The following is a 22,552-nucleotide window of genomic DNA, read 5'->3' on the forward strand; positions in this document are numbered from 1 at the left end:
TATATAAGTACTACGGCCCGGATTCACAAAGGAGTTACGCCGACGTATCTCCAGATACGCCGCGTAAGTGGAAATATGCGCCGTCGTATCTGTGCGCTGGATTCATAAACTAAGATACGCCTGAAAATAGGCTTCATCCGACCGACGTAACTTGCCTAGAGTGGGCGCATATTTACACTGGACGTATTTGGCGCTCCCATTGATTTTCTATTCACATATGCAAATGAGGGAGATACGCCGATTCACGAACGTACGTCCGTCCGACGCAGTGCGCGTAAAGTCATACATCCGGCGTAAAGTTATGCCCCATAAAGGAGGTGTAACTCCGCAGCATCCATGCAAAAGGAACACAAGCCGACGTATTTTAGGTAGGACGTGAATATGACTAGGCGTAGGTTACGTTCACGCTGTAGGCAGTAATCCGGCGTATCTTAGGGAGTAGTTCCGACGTGATTCTGAGCAGGCGCACCGGGATGCGTCCACGGGACGGCGCATGCGCCGTTCATTATGCGTATCTGTCTAAGACTCAGCCCGTCATTTGCATGGGGTCACGCCTCATTTGCATGTCTCACGCCCACTTCCACTTACGCCGACTTACGCCTTGGAAACCCAGCGCAGATTTGGAAGCACTGGCTTTGTGAATCCAGTGCTTGCCTCTCTGCGCTGCGTTGGCGTAGCGTAAAGGAGATACGATACGGCGGGATAAATATGCGCCAGTGTCTGTGAATCCGAGCCTATATATATATATATATTAGTGCTGTCAGTTAAACGCGCTATTAACGGCGTTAACGCAAACCCATGTTAACGCCGTCAATTTTTTTATCGCGCGATTAACGAGGCGGCATTCGGGGGTTATACCGGGATGATGCCTGCAGCCGCAGGCATCATCCCGGTACCGTTGTTTAGAGCGGGCGATCGGCTATCCAAACATAACAACCGATGCGGCTAAAAGCCGCTCGGTTGTTATGCCCGAGGAGCGGGAGGGGACATCCCCCCCCTCCCGCCGCCTTTCGCCGCTCTGACCGGGCCTCCCGTCCCACCGGGAGACCCGATCCTCGATCCGCCGCCTTCTGTGTCCAGGTTGGAGACTGACACTAAGCCGTAAGCGGCTTTGATTCAGTCTCCGCATTGAAACCACGGAAGCGGCGTCATGACGTCACTTCCGGGTTTCTCGGCTGCCAATGGCGCCGGATTTAAAAAAGTACACAGTATTCAGAATCGCCGTTTTCGGCGATCTGAATACTTTGAAGTGCAAAGGAGGGCTCGGAGGTCTTTTAGACCCCCGATCCCTCCATAAAGAGTACCTGTCACCACCTATTGCTGTCACAAGGGATGTTTACATTCCTTGTGACAGCAATAAAAGTGATCAAAATGTAAAAAAATAAAAAAACACAATTTAATATTATAAAAAAAATAAAATAAATAAGAAAACAAAAAAAAAAATGTTTTAAAGGGTGAACCTCCTTAATCGCGCGATTAATCGTGAGTTAACTATGACATTAATGCGATTAATCGCGATTAGAAATTTTAATCGCTTGACAGCACTAATATATATATATATATATATATATGTATATATACACAGTATCTCACAAAAGTGAGTACACCCCTCACATTTTTGGAAATCTTTTCTTGTATCTTTTCATGTGACAACACTGAAGAAATGACACAAGCTGTACACTCACTACACAACATTGTAGATACAAAGTGTCATTTCTTCAGTGTTGTCACATGAAAAGATACAAGAAAAGATTTACACAAATATGACTGAGGGGTGTACTTACTTTTGTGAGATACTGTATATATACATATATATATATACTTTTTTATTTTTGATGTGATGGGCGGGAATCTTGGGCGAGTTGCCACATTTTTTTCCCCCCTGCTGCTATTGATTCAACCGGAAAGCTTTATCTATTCCAAAAAGTCTCCCCGAAATCTCCAATCCATCCGATCGTCTTTGTGATACGGAGGAATTGTACACGCAAATCTCTCCCAACAAAAAAAAAAACATTTACCAAAATGAAAGGGCTCCGGAAAATGTAAATCGTCACGTTCAATGCAAAGTGGATTGAAATTACCGAACATTTCAAATGTTCTGAAAGCTTTTTGATTTTTAGAACGTTCTTTTGTTGTTTGAGTTACGTGTTAAAGTGGGTTCTTTTTTTTTTTTTTTTTCTTGCTCGGTATTTATGTTTCAGATCTAATTTCAGTCGGGAATATTGTGTACCGGTATTCAGTAAAAAGGGATGAAAGAAACATTTTTGGACTATAATTGACATATATATATATATATAAAAAAAAAAACAACAAATAAAATGCATTGTTGTTAAAGAAAAAGATTGTGTTGTGTCAAAGAATAGGATTTCCTAAGAAGGCCGTGTTGTGTTCAGGAGAGATTGGCGTGATTTATGACCTGGCGTTACAATACAGCGCACATCACTGAATATAAAGTAATTGTACTTTAGTGTGAGAATCTCAAATACGAGGGAGTTTGATGAAGAAGACCCTCTACAGAGTAGCACAATATGGACGACACAATTCACGTCCTCAGCAAACAATATGGTGCAGAGGAGGATGATGGAGAAGGTAGGCGGTGTTGCAAATCTAATATTTGCTTTGTAAATAACTGACAAATTCTGTAAATTAATTATATCAGACGTTTGTAACTGACAAATGTACATTGTCCTAAATGTACACGCCAAAAAACGTGGGAATATGTTATCGGTCTGTAGGCAGGTGCAGTCTGTATTCCCCACTGTAGGTGGCGCTCAACTAAATTTTTTTTTTACTCTAATAAAGTAGAACGACTAGTGAAGTGGGAGGGGGGGCTTGGGTGGCCATCAGGGTTGGCTGGCCGGGGGGGGGGGGGGTTTGTCCGGCCACAATGGGAAAGACCTGTCAAAGTGGGCCAGTCTGGATGAAGTCCAGGGCCAAATTTGTTTCCCAGTCCAGCCCTGGTGGTAAGAAAAATAAAATCTTTCAATAAAGGAGGCCTTTTAACAGTTAGTGCGTGAATCTTTAGAAGTGGGAGAGCCATAGGCCCAGATTCACAGAGTGTGGGCGCACATTACAACGCTGTACGCCACGCCGGCGTAGCGCGGAGAGGCAAGCTTTGAATTCAGCAAGCCAGTGCTCCCAACGCTGCGCCAGCGTGGCGTAAGATTCCAAGGCGTAGTCCGGCGTAGGTGGAAGTGAGCGTGACCCATGCAAATGAGGCGTGACCCTATGCAAATGATGGGCCGAGCGCCAGACAGATATGTATTACGAACTGCGCATGCGCCGTGACGTGGACGCATCCCACTGCGCCTACTCACAACCACGTCGGAACAACTGCCTAAACTACGCCGGATCACTTCGTACGGCGTGAACGTAACCTACGCCCAGCCAGACACACGTCCAACGTAAAATACGCCGGCTTGTGTTCCCTGGTGCAGACCTTTGCATGTCTGCTGCTGGGTTGCGCCTCCTTTATGGGGCATAACTTTACGCCGGACGTACAACTTACGCGCACCTCGCGTAGCCTGCGTCGGGCACACACAGGTTCGTGAATCGCCGTATTTCCCTCATTTGCATGTTTGAATGGCTAATCAATGGAAGCGGCACCATGCACCCAGCCTAAATGTGCGCCCACCCTACGCTCGCGTAAGCAAGATACGTCGGCGGGGTGTAGCCTGGCTTTAGGCACATATCTGTTTGTGGGTCTGGCGCACAGATACGACGGCGCACATTTGCACTTACGTCGGTGTAACTTGTTATACGTCGGCGTAAGTGCTTTGTGAATCCGGACCATATGTCCAGCTCCAGGGAGGCGGGTCAACATGAGTGGGAGGATCCTGGGAGGCAGGTCAACATGAGTAGGGCCCAAAAGTGACTCAAGCCCAGGGGCCCCCATCACTCTAAGTCCGACCCTGGTCAGCGGTAATCTGAAGTAGAACATTTATTCTACAAAAATCAAGACTTTGGCAAGTTGTCAGTTATTAGCGAGCCCATGAAGGCTTCCATCGAAGGGTTCGGATGAGTAATTTTTTTTATACTTTCTCTTTTAAAATGCTAGAAACAAAATTCTAGCGGTGTAAGGCCGGCATTCTTCTTTTACATACGAATTCAGAATTTAGCTCGGCTCCTGAGGAAGCCCGTTCTTCGAGTCAGTGGTAGACTTTCAAAGTACTACAATCCCCTAGGAAATTTAGAAACGGATGATGGAGAGAACCGGTACAGTGGTGAGAAAAAGCTATCCTGCGGTGTTTACTGCTTCTACTTTAAGAAAAAAAACACAGTATGACCACTTTAGGAGATAGAATAGAGTGCTTTTCTCTCTGTACAGCCTATAGCCATGTAATATGAATAATCGTAAAAACCTTCCATACATATTACAAGGCTGGTAATCACCATCTCAGCTTGTCATGAACGCTAGAAAACTATTATACCGATTTTCATGCCTGTTTCTCTTACACCTTTAAACAAAACCTCACATTATGTAGACTTAAGGCATTTTATAGAAGAGCATGCGAGTATTTCTCAGCACGACTTGCCGCACGCTATACTTATGGCTTCTACAGGAACCCAACAGCATCCATCTTGTTTACGGGTTATTCCTGGCTCTTTCTATCTTTCCATGAAATAAATGAAAGTCGGGGCGTCCTGATTAAACACTAACCATTCTTGCATGCAGATTTTACAACAAAAGCAATTTTTTAACATCCTTTCAGGAAATTACTGTTCAGTCAATCAGAATTTGATTGTCAACATCAAGCTCTGTTCTTAAAGGGACGCCGACACTTCCTAAACAAAATCTAAAGAGTTGATGGTGAAGCATTAGACTCAAAGGTGATTAAATATGAATAATCAGGTGTAGTCTTCAAAGAGTCAGCTATCTATCATATGGGGTACCCCTTTGGGTCCATGGGCTTACGGCTCAAACTGGGTCCTTAAACTTATGGCCTCGGACTTATAACTTTTGGCTGGGCCCTCGAACTTATGAATTTTGGCTGGGTCCTTAAGGTTTTGGCTTATGGCTGGGCCCTTAAACTGATCAGCTAATGGCTGTACCCTTGAACTTATGGCTTTAGACTTGTGGCTTCAACAGAATCAAGCAACATCCAGGGCCGATCCTAGGCAGGGTGCACAGGGTGCATTGCACCCAGGCGCCTGCAGAGGTGGGGGCGCCGAACATCTAACAGACTTTCTAACAGAAGCCCTCTCTGTGTCCATCAAAGGCCACCCTTCAGGTCCCAATAAAGTACTCTGCTTCTCTTCCTGTATTTTGTTTATTGTTAAGAGATCATGTAAGGATCCCAGATTAATGAAGATTTCGTGGGGGAGCATCTCTGTGGTTGAGTCATTGCCATAGAAACATTTGTAAAGGGGAGGAGTTGGTAAAATTACGACGCCCATGTGGGGGTGCCAGAAATATTTCTGCACCCAGGCGCCTGTGACCCTAGGATCGGCCCTGGCAACATCCATCTTGTTCATGGGTTATTCCTGGCCCTTTCTGTCATGCCTCAAATAAATTAAAGTCAGGGCATCCTGATTAAACACTAACCATTCTTGCATGCAGATTTTACAACAAAAGCAATTTTTTAACATCCTTTTCAGGAAATTACTGTTCAGTCAATCAGAATTTGATTGTCAACATCAAGCTGTTCTTAAACAAAAATATAAAGAGTTGATGGTGAAGCTTAAGACTCAAAGGTGATTAAATAAGAATAATCAGGTGTAGTCTTCAAAGAGTCAACTATCTATCATATGGGGTAGCCCTATGGGTCCATGGGCTTATGGCTCGAACTGGGGACTTATAATTTATGGCTGGGTCCTCGAACTTATGGATTTTGGCTGGGTCCTTTAGGTTTTGGCTTGTGGCTGGGTCCTCAAACTGATGGCTAATGGCTGGGTCCTTGGACTTATGGCTTCCACAGAACCAAACAACATCCATCTTATTTATGGATTATTCCTGGCACATTCTATCATATGGGGTAATATGACTTATGCCTAGGTCCTTGAACTGATGGTTTATGGTTGGGTCCTTGAGCTTATGGCTGGGTCCTCAAACTGATGACTTATGGCTGGGTCCTTGGACTTATGGCCTCAGACTTATGGCTTCCACAGAACCAAGCTGCATCCATCTTATTTATGGGTTATTCCTGTCACATTCTATCAAACTGGATAGCCCTATGGGTCCCTGGGCTTACGGCTCGAACTGGGTCCTTAGACTTTTGACCTTGGACTTATAATCTGTAGCTGGGTCCTCGTACTCATGGCTTTTGGATGGGTCCTTGAGCTTATGAATTATGCCTGGGTCCTTAAACTGATGCCTTTGGCTGGATCCTAGACCTTATGACTTATGCCAGGGTCCTTAAACTGATGGTTTATGGCTGGGTCCTTGAGCTTATGGCTTATGGCTGGGTCCTCAAACTGATAGCTTATGCCTGGGTCCCTGAGTGTATGGCTTATGACTGGGTCCTCAAACTGATAAATTATAGCTGAATCCTTGAGCTAATGGCTTATGGCTGGGTCCTTAAACTGATGACTTATGTCTGGGTCAATGGACTTATGGCCTCAGACTTATGGCTTCCACAGAACCAAGCAACATCCATCTTGTTTATGGATTATTCTTGGCACATTCTATCATATGGGGCAGCTCTAAGGGTCTGTGCATCTATGGCTCTAGGCCTCTAGCGGGAACCATTGAGTGCAGCAGGGGGGTGCAGGCATTTGAGGTTTTTCAGTACAGAAGACTTAGTAGAGGATTTTGCAATTGAATTCTGTTGGGTTTGGACTTGCCACCCCCCCAGAGAGACATATATTTAGTCTTCTATTCCAAGGAGGAAATATTTATATTATGTTTTTGGAAGCATTTGGAGATGAAAACTCAAGTAAAAACAGCGTTTTTTTCCACCTGTCGCAGCCCCCCTGCTCGCTTAAGTGAATAAATTGGCACATTTCTGTTGAGCAACAGCTTTCTCTCGAAATTTCTGTTGTCCTCATTACTGTTGACAAGTTCATTCTCGCCGACGTTGTGTTACTGTATCATTACTATACATTATCTTAGCTTTTGATAGCCTTGTCTAGGGGATAATTGCACTTCTGACATCTTAATTAGTTTCGGTGACCTACGGTAGCGGGTAGCAGCCAATGCTCTGGCAGTTCCGCTCTCGCTCCGTGACTACTGCAATCAATCTAGTGGCTTGTCCTCAATTCGAAGTTTGCAAGGTCACCGGCGATCTGAATACAATGCCTTTTATTATCTTTCTACTGCATAAATATTTCCGTGAACGTGGAATGTAATTGGAGATAAATCCATCTCAAGCACAAGACAAAAAAAAAATAACACAAAGTAACAAAATAATCTGATAGGGGTTTAACCCTTCCCTAATACCCTTGTCAGGACCCCGCTGTGGGCCTGTGACCTCTGCTGTGTCTGGTGATGTCTCTTCTTGCTGAGCCACCTGAGATGCTGGACAGCTCCATGGAGAGTTACTTCAATGATCTTGTCATGAACCTTGTTTTTCTTGAACCTTGAACTCTTTGCTCCTCCCATGAACTCTTTGCTCCTCCCATGAACTTCCTGATTTATCCAATGTCTCTGCACTTGCTGTTTAACAGATTATTGTGCTCTCTCCAGCTAATATTTTGCTCTTGTCACTCCTACTGCCATTTGTAATTTTGCTACCACCCGTTACTGACCTTTGGCTTGTTCCTGGACCACACTTCTGCTGGATCCCAACCTGGAACCACCCGTTACTGACCTTTGGCTTGTTCCTGGACCACACTTCTGCTGGATCCCAACCTGAAACCACCCGTTACTTAACTTTTGACTTGTTCCTGGACCACACTTCTGCTTGTTCCCAACCTACAATCACCCATTACCGACCTTTGGCTTGTTCCTCAACCACGCTTCTGCTGGATCCCAACCTGCAACCACCCGTTACCGGCCTTTGCTTGTTCCTCGGCCACACTTCTGCTGGATCCCAACCTGCAATCACCCGTTACTGACCTTTTTGCTTTTTCCTCGATCATACTTCTGCTGGATCCCAACCTGCAATCACCCGTTACCAACCTTTTGCTTGTTCCTCGACCACGCTTCTGCTGGATCCCAAACTGCAACCACCCGTTACCGACCTTTGCTTGTTCCTCATCTTCACTTCTGCTGGATACCAACCTGCAACCACCCGTTACCGACCTTTGGCTTGTTCCTCAATTTCACTTCTGCTTGTTCCCAACCTGCAATCACCCGTTACCGACCTTTGGCTTGTTCCTCGACCACACTTCTGCTTGTTCCCAACCTGCAATCACCCGTTACCGACCTTTGGCTTGTTCCTCGACCACACTTCTGCTTGTTCCCAACCTGCAATCACCCGTTACCGACCTTTGGCTTGTTCCTCGACCACACTTCTGCTTGTTCCCAACCTGCAATAACCCGTTACCGACCTTTGGCTTGTTCCTCAATTTCACTTCTGCTGGATCCCAACCTGCAACCACTCATTACTGACCGTTGGGTTGCATACTGACTATGCTTCTGCTTGACCCCTACCTGGTATAGCTGCTACTGGACCACGTTTTCCTCACCTCCTGGTGACTGCAACCTGGTGCCCACACAAATCAAAGCCCATCCCCACCATCAGGAGCTCTGGTGAACACCGGTTAGTTACTTAGACCCCTGCACCTTTTGCTAACTTCACCAACGTGTAAGGTACGTCTGAAAGATGGGAACATGTATTTGGTCTTCTGAGATACAAACCGGGGCGGCAGAACCCTACAGTGAAAGGCTTAATAACGTTTACAACCTCATTTATTGATGACCGGTTTTATATCTGAAGCTCTCCTTTACATTTCGTCATTGTTTTGTATTCAACCCAAATCAGCGATCCTCCCTGCGACTATCAGACCATTGTACATTTGTTCATAAACTAATTTGAAGTTTCACAAACAGCGCCATGCAGATAGAGGCCTTTAATAATCGTGCAATGTGATTAAATCTCGAGGGGGGGAAGAAAATAAATTGCTTTATCTTGTTGGTAAGCCAACTTTCTTATTTTTTGTATTAGTCACCTTCCCAAGGACGTTCAGAAGCACAACGTTGCAAGTGCTAATAATTGAATTTAATGTAAATCAGGCTCAGTGAGTCACACTGGGTTTTCGGATTTATTTATTTTTTACAGAAAATACTTTTTTGAGTTATATTATTAGATCAGGGGGCCAGTTTATTATCCTTCAGACTTTAGAGGGGCCAGCCAGTAGGAGTACAAAATGTCTTGCCATCAGTAACAACGCCCCATCATTGGTATCAGTGGAAGGAATAATGCCCCATTGTTATTGTCAGTGGGAGGAATATGGCCCTAAGGGCCGGATAAAGGCAAGCAAAGGGCCACATCTGCCCCCTGGGCTGCAGTTTGGAGACCACTGTATTAAAAAAGGAACATTCTTCCCACTGATCACCAATGTAAGGGACATTCTTCTCACTGATCACCAATGTAAGGGACATTCTTCTCACTGATCACCAATGTAAGGGACATTCTTCCCACTGATCACCAATGTAAGGGACATTCTTCTCACTGATCACCAATGTAAGGGACATTCTTCTCACTGATCACCAATGTAAGGACATTCTTCTCACTGATCACCAATGTAAGGGACATTCTTCTCACTGATCACCAATGTAAGGGACATTCTTCCCACTGATCACCAATGTAAGGGACATTCTTCTCACTGATCACCAATGTAAGGGACATTCTTCCCACTGATCACCAATGTAAGGAACATTCTTCCACTGATCACCAATGTAAGGGACATTCTTCTCACTGATCACCAATGTAAGGACATTCTTCTCACTGATCACCAATGTAAGGGACATTCTTCTCACTGATCACCAATGTAAGGGACATTCTTCCCACTGATCACCAATGTAAGGGACATTCTTCTCACTGATCACCAATGTAAGGGACATTCTTCCACTGATCACCAATGTAAGGGACATTCTTCTCACTGATCACCAATGTAAGGGACATTCTTCCCACTGATCACCAATGTAAGGAACATTCTTCTCACTGATCACCAATGTAAGGGACATTCTTCTCACTGATCACCAATGTAAGAGACATTCTTCTCACTGATCACCAATGTAAGGAACATTCTTCCCACTGATCACCAATGTAAGGGACATTCTTCTCACTGATCACCAATGCAAGGAACATTCTTTCCCACTGACCACCAATGTAAGGGACATTCTTCTCACTGATCACCAATGTAAGAGACATTCTTCTCACTGATCACCAATGTAAGGAACATTCTTCCCACTGATCACCAATGTAAGGGACATTCTTCTCACTGATCACCAATGTAAGGGACATTCTTCCCACTGATCACCAATGTAAGGAACATTCTTCCCACTGATCACCAATGTAAGGGACATTCTTCTCACTGATCACCAATGTAAGGGACATTCTTCTCACTGATCACCAATGTAAGGAACATTCTTCCCACTGATCACCAATGTAAGGGACATTCTTCACTGATCACCAATGTAAGGGACATTCTTCCCTGATCACCAATGTAAGGGACATTCTTCCCACTGACCACCAATGTAAGGGACATTCTTCCCACTGATCACCAATGTAAGGGACATTCTTCTCACTGATCACCAATGTAAGGGACATTCTTCTCACTGATCACCAATGTAAGGGACATTCTTCTCACTGATCACCAATGTAAGGACATTCTTCCCACTGATCACCAATGTAAGGGACATTCTTCTCACTGATCACCAATGTAAGGGACATTCTTCCCACTGATCACCAATGTAAGGGACATTCTTCTCACTGATCACCAATGTAAGGGACATTCTTCCCACTGATCACCAATGTAAGGAACATTCTTCTCACTGACCACCAATGTAAGGGACATTCTTCTCACTGATCACCAATGTAAGAGACATTCTTCTCACTGATCACCAATGTAAGGAACATTCTTCCCACTGATCACCAATGTAAGGGACATTCTTCTCACTGATCACCAATGCAAGGAACATTCTTTCCCACTGACCACCAATGTAAGGGACATTCTTCTCACTGATCACCAATGTAAGAGACATTCTTCTCACTGATCACCAATGTAAGGAACATTCTTCCCACTGATCACCAATGTAAGGGACATTCTTCTCACTGATCACCAATGTAAGGGACATTCTTCCCACTGATCACCAATGTAAGGAACATTCTTCCACTGATCACCAATGTAAGGGACATTCTTCTCACTGATCACCAATGTAAGGAACATTCTTCCCACTGATCACCAATGTAAGGGACATTCTTCTCACTGATCACCAATGTAAGGAACATTCTTCCCACTGATCACCAATGTAAGGGACATTCTTCTCACTGATCACCAATGTAAGGGACATTCTTCCACTGATCACCAATGTAAGGGACATTCTTCTCACTGATCACCAATGTAAGGGACATTCTTCCCACTGATCACCAATGTAAGGGACATTCTTCCCACTGATCACCAATGTAAGGGACATTCTTCTCACTGATCACCAATGTAAGGAACATTCTTCCCACTGATCACCAATGTAAGGGACATTCTTCTCACTGATCACCAATGTAAGGAACATTCTTCCCACTGATCACCAATGTAAGGGACATTCTTCTCACTGATCACCAATGTAAGGGACATTCTTCCCACTGATCACCAATGTAAGGAACATTCTTCTCACTGATCACCAATGTAAGGGACATACTTCTCACTGATCACCAATGTAAGGGACATTCTTCCCACTGATCACCAATGTAAGGAACATTCTTCTCACAGAACAATGGTAAATGGTTCCATCTGAAGAACTCATGTAAAATAAAAATATGTTTATTATTCTTTGTAAACGGGGGGGGGGGGGTAACAATTCCAATGTGAAACCATCTCTGTAACCCGCCTGATTACTTATAAAGCCCGGTGTCATGTCAAGCGGCTTCTCCAACCCCTTAAATCGCAGTAAGCAGCTCGTAATTTAAACCTTTTTCATGTTCCGACGTTAACGATGATTGCCCGCCATGCAATCGGTAATGAGATAGGCGTTTAGCGCAACAGAAGCGTTGGGTGAGGAATGGAGAACACAACGGGAACGTAATTGAAAGAACACCGGCCTTTCCTACGCGTCGTCTCACAGATTACTTCACCCTGCGGCTGGCGGCGTACAATCAAGCGGCGGCTTTTATTTTATTGAGCCTCGAGGGGCTCGTCTGTTTTGCTATCCTTGTGGTCGCAGTACGGCGGGTGTTTTCTTTGTGTAGATTAAAATGAATGGTATTGTTTTTATCCGTGTGGTGTAACACGTCGTGGGACGGTTTCCTGTAGAAGAGAGAGTTCAATGGAGAAGATCGGGGGGGGGGGGGCTCTGGTGTAACAAGTCGTGGGACGGTTGGTCCGTAGAAGAGAGAGTTCAATGGAGAAGATCGGGGGGGGGGGGGGGGGTGAGGAAGCTTCAATGCATGCAAGGGATACTTTTTCGCACATCTCCACAGCGCCCCTCCATTTCCATGGACCTTGAAGCAAAAATACAGTAAAACCTTGGTTTGAGAGTAACTTGGTTTGAGAGCGTTTTGCAAGACAAGCTAACATTTTTAATAAATCTTGACTTGATATACAAGCGATGTCTTGATATACAAGTAGCGCCATGTCACAACTGAGTTTAACCCCTTCCATACCGGGGGGCCTATTCTGGCACTTCTCTCTCCCTCATGTACAAATCATCATTCTTTTGCTAGAAAATTACTCAGAACCCCCCAAACACAATATATGTTTTTTTTTAGCAGACACCCTAGGAAATAAAATGACGGTCATTGCAACTTTTTATCTCGCACGGTATTTGCGCAATAATTTTTCAAAACACCTTTTTTTGGGAAAAAAAAATTGTTTTATGAATTGAAAAATAACAAAACGGTAAAGTTAGCCCAATTTTTTTGTAAAATATGAAAGATAAAGTTACGCCGAGTAAATAGATACCTAACTTGTCATGCTTTAAAATTGCGCACACTCATGGAATGGCGCCGAACTTCAGGACTTAAAAATCTCCATAGGCGACGCTTTTACATTTTTTACAGGTTACCAGTTTAGAGTTACAGAGGAGGTCTAGTGCTAGAATTATTGCTTGTGCTCTAACGCACGCGGCGACACCTCACATGTGTGGTTTGAACAGCGTCTACATATGTGGGCGGGACTTACGTGTGCATTCGCTTCTGAGCGCGAGCTACCGGGGACAGGGGCGTTTTACTTATGTTTTTTTTTTTTTTACACCTTTTTTTTTATCACGTTTATTCCTATTACCAGGAATGCAAACTTGCCTGGTAATAGGAATGGTGTGTGACAGGTCCTCTTTATATCTCTCCTCCAGGCTGGAAAGGTTGAGATCGTGAAAAAAAAATCACCGATCTCATGTTTACTAGCCGCAATCGCGGCTTTGTTTACTTCTGGGAACCCAGGCTTGACGTCATCACATCGCGCCCGGTCCGCCGACGGTGATAAAGATGACTGGTCATTGTATGCTTGTCAAGACACTGGCGTCAGACGATTCTTTCTCCAGGCTTTCTCCAGACCGACGGCACGGGCGAGCCCGTAGAAGCACCGGATGGCGGCGGGGGGAGGGATGTCCCCTTCCGCTGCCTATAAGAACAATCAAGTGGCGGAACTGCCGCTATGATCAGTCTTATCATGCGCAGAATCGCCGGCAGAAGATTCACCCATCATTCAGATATTCCCCCACAAAGCCCAGGATGTAATATGACGTCCACCCAGGATGGTAGATCCCATCTGTGGATGTCATATTACTATGGCTGGGTATTGAAGTGGTTAAAACAGAAGAGAGTCGCCTCTTTAGCCTCATACACACGACCGGTTTTCCCGGCAGGAAAACTGCCAGGAGAGCATTTGGTCGTGAATCCCGGCAGTGTGTATGCTCCCTAGCAGTTTTCCCGTCAGGATAACCCTGCTCTCTATTTTCCTGTCGGATTCCCATCAGAGTGTTCCTGCCGAGAAAACCGGTCATCTGTATGCTTACCTGCAGGGTAATGAAACCGCGCGCGCTCGATAACACTTCGATGCATGCGCGGTAGCATACAAAGTTAGTGTGGGGTGTAAGATGGCGGCAACGGAGTCGAATGTGGTGAGACGCCGGCTCGTCATAGTCGATGACGTCACCGCGTTCTTGTCATTCAGGTCTGGTATGAATTTGAAGGGGAACCCTGCGCCAAAATAATAAAAAAAAAATTCATAGGGTTCCCCCCAAAAATCCATACCAGACCCTTATCCGAGCAGGCCTTAACCTGGAAGGTCGCAGGAAATGATGGGGGGACGAGAGAGCGCCCCCCCTGAACCCTACCAGGCCACATGTCCTCAACATGGGGTGTGTTTCGGAGTCACCCCCAAAGCACCTTGTCCCCATGTTGATGAGGACAAGAGCCTCATCCCCACAACCCTTGCCCAAACGTATGCACGGGCGGAACCAATTGTCGGGTCCCGGCAATACATATAAAACTCATTGAAAAAAACGGCATAGACCCCCCCCCCCGTTGGGTTTGGTATGAATATTAAGGGGAACGCCAGACCAAAATTAAAAACAAAATGCTTGGGGGTCCCCCCAAATTCCATACAGGACCTTCAGGTCTGGTATGGATTTTAAGGGGAACCCTGCGCCAAAGTTAAAAAAAAAATGTCGTAGGGTTCCCCCCAAAAATCCATACCAGACCCTTATCCGAGCTGCAGGAAAACAGGGGGGACGAGAGAGTGGCCACCCCCAAAGAACCTTGTCCTCATGTTGATGGGGACAAGGGCCTCATCCCCACAACCCTTGCCCTCACTTATGCTCGGGCCGTACCATTCGCCCATCCCTACCTCTCAGCAGGGCTTTCTTAATGAGAGGGCACGCCTGCCCAGGGGCCCCTGCTGCATGGGGGGCTCCTGCCCTTTCCCCAAAGCAGCTGGTCCTTGAGCCCGGGCTACACCTTTTACATCCCAGATATCTCCCCAGCACTCTGACCCCTCTACACCCTAGATATCCTCTACCTCCTACCTACTTGATGTCTCCATTGTAGTGGCCCCAGAGCATTACTTTGCCCAGGGGCCCATGATGCCATTAAGACGGCCCTGCCTCTCAGATATGTAATCATTGATGCCAATGATCTTATTAGCTATCTGTAATGGAAAGCATTCCTCCCACTGACCACCACCAGTGCAAAAATCATTCTTTCCATTGACCACCACACTAAAGTACCGTGGATTGTAGATTATTTTACGGGGGTTCCTTGAGACCTGATCGTTATTTCAAGGGTTCCTTTGTGTTAAAAAAGGGTGGAGAAAGGCTGCTCTGTGGTGGAACATGTCATGAATTTATTCACGCAGACTTGTAAAGTTACTGAAACGTTCAATTTTAAAAAAAAATGGTATCACATTGTGAAAGTTCTGAAACTTTTGAGTGGTTTGAAAGCTTTTTACGTTTTAAGTTCGTATTTCATTTTTAAACCCCCAACAGCTTCAGTGAGTAGAGCCAGATTCCCGAATGTCTTCAAGCTAGTGGTGAAAGATGCGATTCTGCTCACAAAGCAGAGGGGGGAACGACATCAACGTAGATCTTAGGCACTCAAAGCTTTTTGATATCTCCTTATATTTAGAAAGGAGCGTGACAGCCGATACGCGGAAGCCATGCCTCTTCTTTAATCCTGCGTTGGAAGACGCATAAAGGGGTGTTTTGTCAGTTTCCTAGAAGGCTGAAAAAAAAAATAAAAAGGCTGTTTGCAAACACTCTTCTGCATCCCAAAAGTCTTTGATTCTAAAAACGGATCGCTTTTGTTCCCACAGGTTCTTGCATTTGCTGCTGCTGCACGAGATTTCGACTGCATCCCGGGATTCCAACAGAAGATATTTTACATAGAGCAGCCGCTGGAGTTTCTGGAAGACCAGCTTGTCTTAAATGGTAGGAACTTGTTGGTTGATTTTCATTGGGGTGCTCCAGGCAAAGGGGCGCACAATCATTTTTATCTGCAGCTTTATGGAACGTATGAGCTTTTTTCTTTTATTAGGGTATGCATGTTCAGAACTTTGTCAATCCAATTTATATTTGAAGTAGCGGCCATCCCGAAGCTATTTTTTGGGGGTTTTGGGGGGCAGTTTAGAGCCTTTTGCAAGTTGTTTTCCTGCTGTCTCTCACTTTTCATCTCATTTCCTGTCCCGCTGATGGGGCTTCAATCGTTCTTGATGGTTGATTCATGCTTCCTTCAAAGGGCAAGATGGAGTCCTCACTTAGGCAGAGAACGCAGCAACCACCTTTCATATTCCCTCAACCTGGTCAGCTCTGTGTAATTTGTAAAAAAGCCACATGGTCGGGTCCTCCTTCCTGCCCACAATTCCACTTCCTGTTAAATGAACTTCCTGCCACATCACTTCCTGTTTAACCATTTGCCTAACTGGGTGGGAAAATACATAATTTTTTTTTGCCATTAAATACCGGGGTTATGGCTGCAGCTAGATGCCAAAACCCCAGTATTTTATTTTCGCTCAGGCGCCAGACTTTTTTTTAAGATTATTTTTATTAGGGATGAATTGGAATGCATCAGATCTTCTCAACCGATATCTCCATAAAGACATGGTTTAAAGGGTTTGGTGTGAAGGAACTCAAGTGGCCTTTACAGAGCCCTGACCTCAACCCTACTGAACACCTTTGGGATTAATTGGAATGGGCCATATCTTTTCAACCAACATCTCCATAAAGACATGGTTTGATGAGTTTGGTGTGAAGGAACTCAAGTGGCCTTCAGAAAGCCACGACCTCAACCCTACTGAACACCTTTGGGATCAATTGGAATGAGCCAGATCTTTTCGACCAACATCTCCATAAAGACATGGATTGATGAGTTTGGTGTGAAGGAACTCAAGTGGCCTGCACAAAGCAATGACCTCAACCCTACTGAACAACTTTGGGATGAATTGGAATGAGCCAGGTCTTCTTAACCAACATCTCCATAAAGACATGTTTTGATGGGTTTGGTGTGGAGTAACTTAAGTGGCCTTTACAAAGCCCTGACCTAAACGCTACTGAACATCTGTTTAACCACTTGCCTAACTGGGTGGAAAAATAAAATAAAAATTTGTTGCCGTTAAATACCGGGGTTATAACTGGAGCTAGATGCTAAAACCCCAGTATTTTATTTTCGCTCAGGTGCCAGCCTTTTTTTTTTTTGAAGATTCCTTTTATTCCTTTTTAAGTTTAGATACAAAACAGAGCCTATTGGGCATACCCAGGAGCGGTCCACCCACAACCCCCCCCCCCCCCCAAAAAAAAACATGATATATAAAAAGTAAAACTCTTAACAGTAGTGTCATTATTGGCACCAAAACAAAACTCAATTTTCCAATGACTACTAAGATTGTTAGAGTTTTGTAGGTATCAGCTGCTCAGAGGTAGTAGTAAGCCACATTTAATAAGAAGAAGTCACAATTATTAGACATGTGGATTGGTCGTTGGTGTAATTACATACAGTATACATGTCCACCTGGTCTTTTGTAATGTAATCTACTAATCGGGAGATTCGAGGTCAGTATTGGTAGATAGGTCCTCTACCCAAATGTCCCAGACATGGTGGAACTTTTTGGGGCAACCTCTAGGCGCCAGACTTTAAGATAAAAGTGATCCCCACACCAGATTCACCATGGGATCACTTTTAGAAGCGGCGGGAGGGGTGTCCCCCTCCAAACACCACTTCCCGGTTGTTTCCCAGGCTTACATAACCAATCGCTCAGCCTGGGAACCATACCTTAAAGGGAACTAATACAGATCTGGTGCTGGGGGTCTATGAAGGCCACTCAAGTTCCTCCATACCAAACTCATCAAACCATGCCTTTATGGAAATGTTGGTTGAAAAGATCTGGCTCATTCCAATTTATCCCCAAAGGTGTTCAGTAGGGTTGAGGTCAGGGCTTTGTGAAGGCCACTTGAGTTCCTCCACACCAAACTCATCAAACTATGTCTTTATAGAGATGTTGGATGAGAAGATCTGGCTCATTGCAATTCATCCCAAACGTTTTCCGTAGGGTTGCGGTCAAGGCTTTGTGAAGGCCACTTGAGTTCCTCCACACCAAACCCACCAAACCATGGGCCAGATCCACAAAAACCTGACGTAACTTAAAAAATCCAATTTAAGTTACACTGGCTTAAAGTTTCTACCTAAGTGCCTGATCCACAAAGCACTTATCTAGAAATTTCAGGCTGTGTAACTAAAATTCCGCCGGCGCAAGGCGTTCCTATTCAAATGGGGCGAGTCCCATTTAAATGAGGCGCGCTCCCGCGCCGGCCGTACTGCGCATGCGCGTCGGCCGTACTGCGCATGCGCAAAGTTACGTTACGCCGAGTTTTGAGGATCGCGACGGCTTAAAGTTGCGTCGGGGAAAAAAAAAATGACAGCGGCATGCATTCCTGAGGGAGAACTCCATGCCAATTTTCAAAGAAAAAACCGGCATGGGTTCCCCCCCCCCAGGAGCATACCAGGTCCTTAGGTCTGGCATGGGTTGTAAGGAGACCCCCCCACGCCGAAAAATTGACGTAGGGGGTCCCCCTACAATCCATACCAGACCCGTATCCAAAGCACGGTACCCGGCCGGTCAGGAAGGGAGTGGGGACGAGCGAGCGCCCCCCCCCTCCTGAGCCGTGCCAGGCCGCGTGCCCTCAACATGGGGGGGTTGGGTGCTCTGGGGCAGGGGGGCGCACTGCGGGCCCCCCCACCCCAGAGCACCCTGTCCCCATGTTGATGAGGACAGGACCTCTTCCCGACAACCCTTGCCATTGGTTGTCGGGGTCTGCGGGCGGAGGCTTATCGGAATCTGGGAGTCCCCTTTAATAAGGGGGCCCCCAGATACCGGCCCCCCACCCTAAGTGAATGGATATGGGGTACATCGTACCCCTATCCATTCACCTGGAGGCAAAAAGTAAAAGTTAGTAAACACACAACACAAGGCTTTTTAAAATATTTTATTATTCTGCTCCGGAGGCCCCCCCTGTCTTCGTTATTAGCTCAATTACCAGGGGGGGCTTCTTCTTCCGCTCTCCGGGGGTCTTCCGCTCTCCGGGGGGGCTTCTCCGGACTCCGGGGGGGCTTCTCCGGACTCCGGGGGGCTTCTTCCATCTTCTCCCCTCTTCCGCTCTTGACTCGGCGAACCCCGGTTCTTCTGCAGCTCTCCGGTGCCTTCTTCTTCAGCGCTGGCTGCCTGCTATGTTTGTGTGTTAGCTCGATTTCAAACAGGCAGCCGGCGCGGTCTTCTGTGACGTCAGGGTCTTCTGGTCTTCTGTTCTTCCGATGTTGTCTCGTCGCCTGTTGTCGCTGTAATGATGGAAGCGCGCCTTGCATCACATTTATATAGGCATCACCGTCCCATCATGCTCCGGTAGGTACCCACGTGGTGGGTGCCTACCCACGTGCACCCACCACGTGGGTACCTACCGGAGCATGATGGGACGGTGATGCCTATATAAATGTGATGCAAGGCGCGCTTCCATCATTACAGCGACAACAGGCGACGAGACAACATCGGAAGAACAGAAGACCAGAAGACCCTGACGTCACAGAAGACCGCGCCGGCTGCCTGTTTGAAATCGAGCTAACACACAAACATAGCAGGCAGCCAGCGCTGAAGAAGAAGGCACCGGAGAGCTGCAGAAGAACCGGGGTTCGCCGAGTCAAGAGCGGAAGAGGGGAGAAGATGGAAGAAGCCCCCCGGAGTCCGGAGAAGACCCCGGAGAGCGGAGAAGACCCCCGGAGAGCGGAGAAGACCCCCGGAGAGCGGAGAAGACCCCCGGAGAGCGGAAGAAGAAGCCCCCCCTGGTAATTGAGCTAATAACGAAGACAGGGGGGGCGTCCGGAGCAGAATAATAAAATATTTTAAAAAGCCTTGTGTTGTGTGTTTATTAACTTTTACTTTTTGCCTCCAGGTGAATGGATAGGGGTACGATGTACCCCATATCTATTCACTTAGGGTGGGGGGCCGGTATCTGGGGGCCCCCTTATTAAAGGGGACTCCCAGATTCCGATAAGCCTCCGCCCGCAGACCCCGACAACCAATGGCAAGGGTTGTCGGGAAGAGGTCCTGTCCTCATCAACATGGGGACAGGGTGCTCTGGGGTGGGGGGGCCCGCAGTGCGCCCCCCTGCCCCAGAGCACCCAACCCCCCCATGTTGAGGGCACGCGGCCTGGCACGGCTCAGGAGGGGGGGGGCGCTCGCTCGTCCCCACTCCCTTCCTGGCCGGCCGGGTAGCGTGCTTTGGATACGGGTCTGGTATGGATTGTAGGGGGACCCCCTACGTCAATTTTTCGGCGTAGGGGGGGTCCCCTTACAACCCATACCAGACCTAAGGGCCTGGTATGCTCCTGGGGGGGAACCCATGCCGGTTTTGTTTTTTACAAATTGACGTGGAGTTCTCCCTCGGGAAAGCATACCAAATGCCGTCGCTGCAATGGGCCTTTACAAGGTGTGACTAACTTTACACTTTGTAAAACGAGCCCTAATTTTACACTTGCAAAATAACACTTACGGCGCAAAAAAGAAGCTAGAAAGCTTTGTGGATCGCCTTAAGTGCTAATTTGCATACTAGCAACGGCATTTCGACTCGAAATGCCCCCAGCGGCGGATGCGGTACTGCATCCTAAAATTAGGCAGTGTAAATCAATTACACATGCCGGATCTTCTGTGTAACTTTGGAAAAAGCCTTTTGAGGATCGTTTCCAAAGTTACACACAGACTGAACAGCACTTAAGTCGGAGTATCTCTTTTGAGGATCTGGCCCCATGTCTTTATGGAGATGTTGGTTGAGAAGACCTGGCTCATTCCAATTCATCCAAAAAGTGTTTAGTAGGGTGGAGGTCAGAGCTTTGGGAAGATCACTTGAGTTTCTCCATACCAAACCATGTCTTTATGGAGATGTTGGTTGAGAAGATCTGGATCATTCCAATTCATCCCAAATGTGTTCAATAGGTTTAGGTCAGGGCTTTGTGAAGGCCACTCGAGTTCCTCCACACCAAACTCATAAAACCAGGTCTTTATGGAGATGTTGAGAAGACCTGACTCATTGCAATTCATCCAAAAGGTGTTCAGTAGGGTTGAGGTCATGTCTTTGTGAAGGCCACTTGAGTTCCTTCACACCAAACCCATCAAACCATGTCTTTATGGATCCGGTCGTGTACACAGGGGTGAAGTCCAACTGGAACAAAAAGAATGAGCCTTTTCCAAACTAATAACAATGCAAGCGGATAATTGTCTAAAATGTCATTGTATGATGTAGAAGCAATGCCCTTCACCGAAACGCCTGGGTTCTATCATTTGCCGTAGGCTTTGTTTTCTGCTTTTGTTCAAATTTATGATTTTAAGAACATTTTACCTTGAACAACTTTGAGGAGTAAAACCTCCAATCAAGGTAATTTATTTGCCTCCCGCTGATTTCTAAAGTCACTGTCAAAATTCATGAATTTAGCCCCCGTTATGAATAGCCGGATGAAGAGCCGGCAATTGTGACCTTTTTTTGTTTTGAAGCTCGGCATAATGGAGCTCGGTGTTTTGAATGATAACATATTTTTGAGCAATTCTCTTGAGATTGCCTTTCGTGTGATTACAGTCATTTTAATGAAATGCCATTGCCCACTCTCAGCCTAAGTTCGACTTAATTTTATCATAAGCTGTTTATGAAAAGGTTTCACAATAAAGTACAAAGAGCTCCGCAAGAGATTTGCCGTTATTTTCATTGACAAGAGCTGAATAATGCAAAGTGAGCGCCGATGTAGTCCGAGAACTACAAGGCGGTGATGTAGTTACTGCCGATGACTTATTCTTGTTGTGGCAAAGTGAGAAAGAGGTAGGAGGCTTTTCTGAAAGCTGGGGGGGGGAGGACTTAGTCATGTCTCATAGGCGACTTCTTCATAGGGGTGCTAGTATAGGGATCTCAATGGGCAGGGCGGTCTTTTTCCATGGGCACGCTGGGATGTTGCCCGGGGGCCCCACTTGCCTGGGGGGGCTAAGAGATGGGGCGCCATCATTGGTGTCAGTGGGAGGAATAGTGTCCCATCATTGGTGTCAGTGGGAGGAATAGTGTCCCGTCATTGGTGTCAGTGGGAGGAATAGTGACCCATCATTGGTGTCAGTGGGAGGAATAGTGTCCCATCATTGGTGTCAGTGGGAGGAATAGTGTCCCATCATTGGTGTCACTGGGAGGAATAGTGCCCCGTCATTGGTGTCACTGGGAGGAATAGTGTCCCATCATTGGTGTCAGTGGAAGGAATAGTGTCCCATCATTGGTGTCAGTGGAAGGAATAGTGCCCCATCATTGGTGTCAGTGGAAAGAATAGTGTCCCATCATTGGTGTCAGTAGGAGGAATAGTGTCCCATCATTGGTGTCAGTGGGAGGAATAGTGTCCCATCATTGGTATCAGTGGGAGGAATAGTGTCCCATCATTGGTATCAGTGGGAGGAATAGTGTCCCATCATTGGTGTCAGTGGGAGGAATAGTGTCCCATCATTGGTGTCAGTG

The 22,552-nt window shown here is 46.2% G+C and overlaps 1 protein-coding gene across 1 annotated transcript in view; it reads left to right on the forward strand.

Moving 5' to 3' along the window:
- The window catches only part of CDH13 (cadherin 13), a 561,676-nt gene that overhangs the window by 145,432 nt on the left and 393,692 nt on the right, over positions 1-22,552 (forward strand). Inside the window, exon 2 of the mRNA XM_040329592.1 lies at positions 15,847-15,961. Within this exon, the coding sequence (XP_040185526.1) occupies positions 15,847-15,961 (115 nt within the window). The remainder of the gene's footprint in view (positions 1-15,846; positions 15,962-22,552) is intronic.

The sequence above is a fragment of the Rana temporaria genome, chromosome 11 (assembly GCF_905171775.1).
Source record: "Rana temporaria chromosome 11, aRanTem1.1, whole genome shotgun sequence".
NCBI lineage: Eukaryota > Metazoa > Chordata > Amphibia > Anura > Ranidae > Rana > Rana temporaria.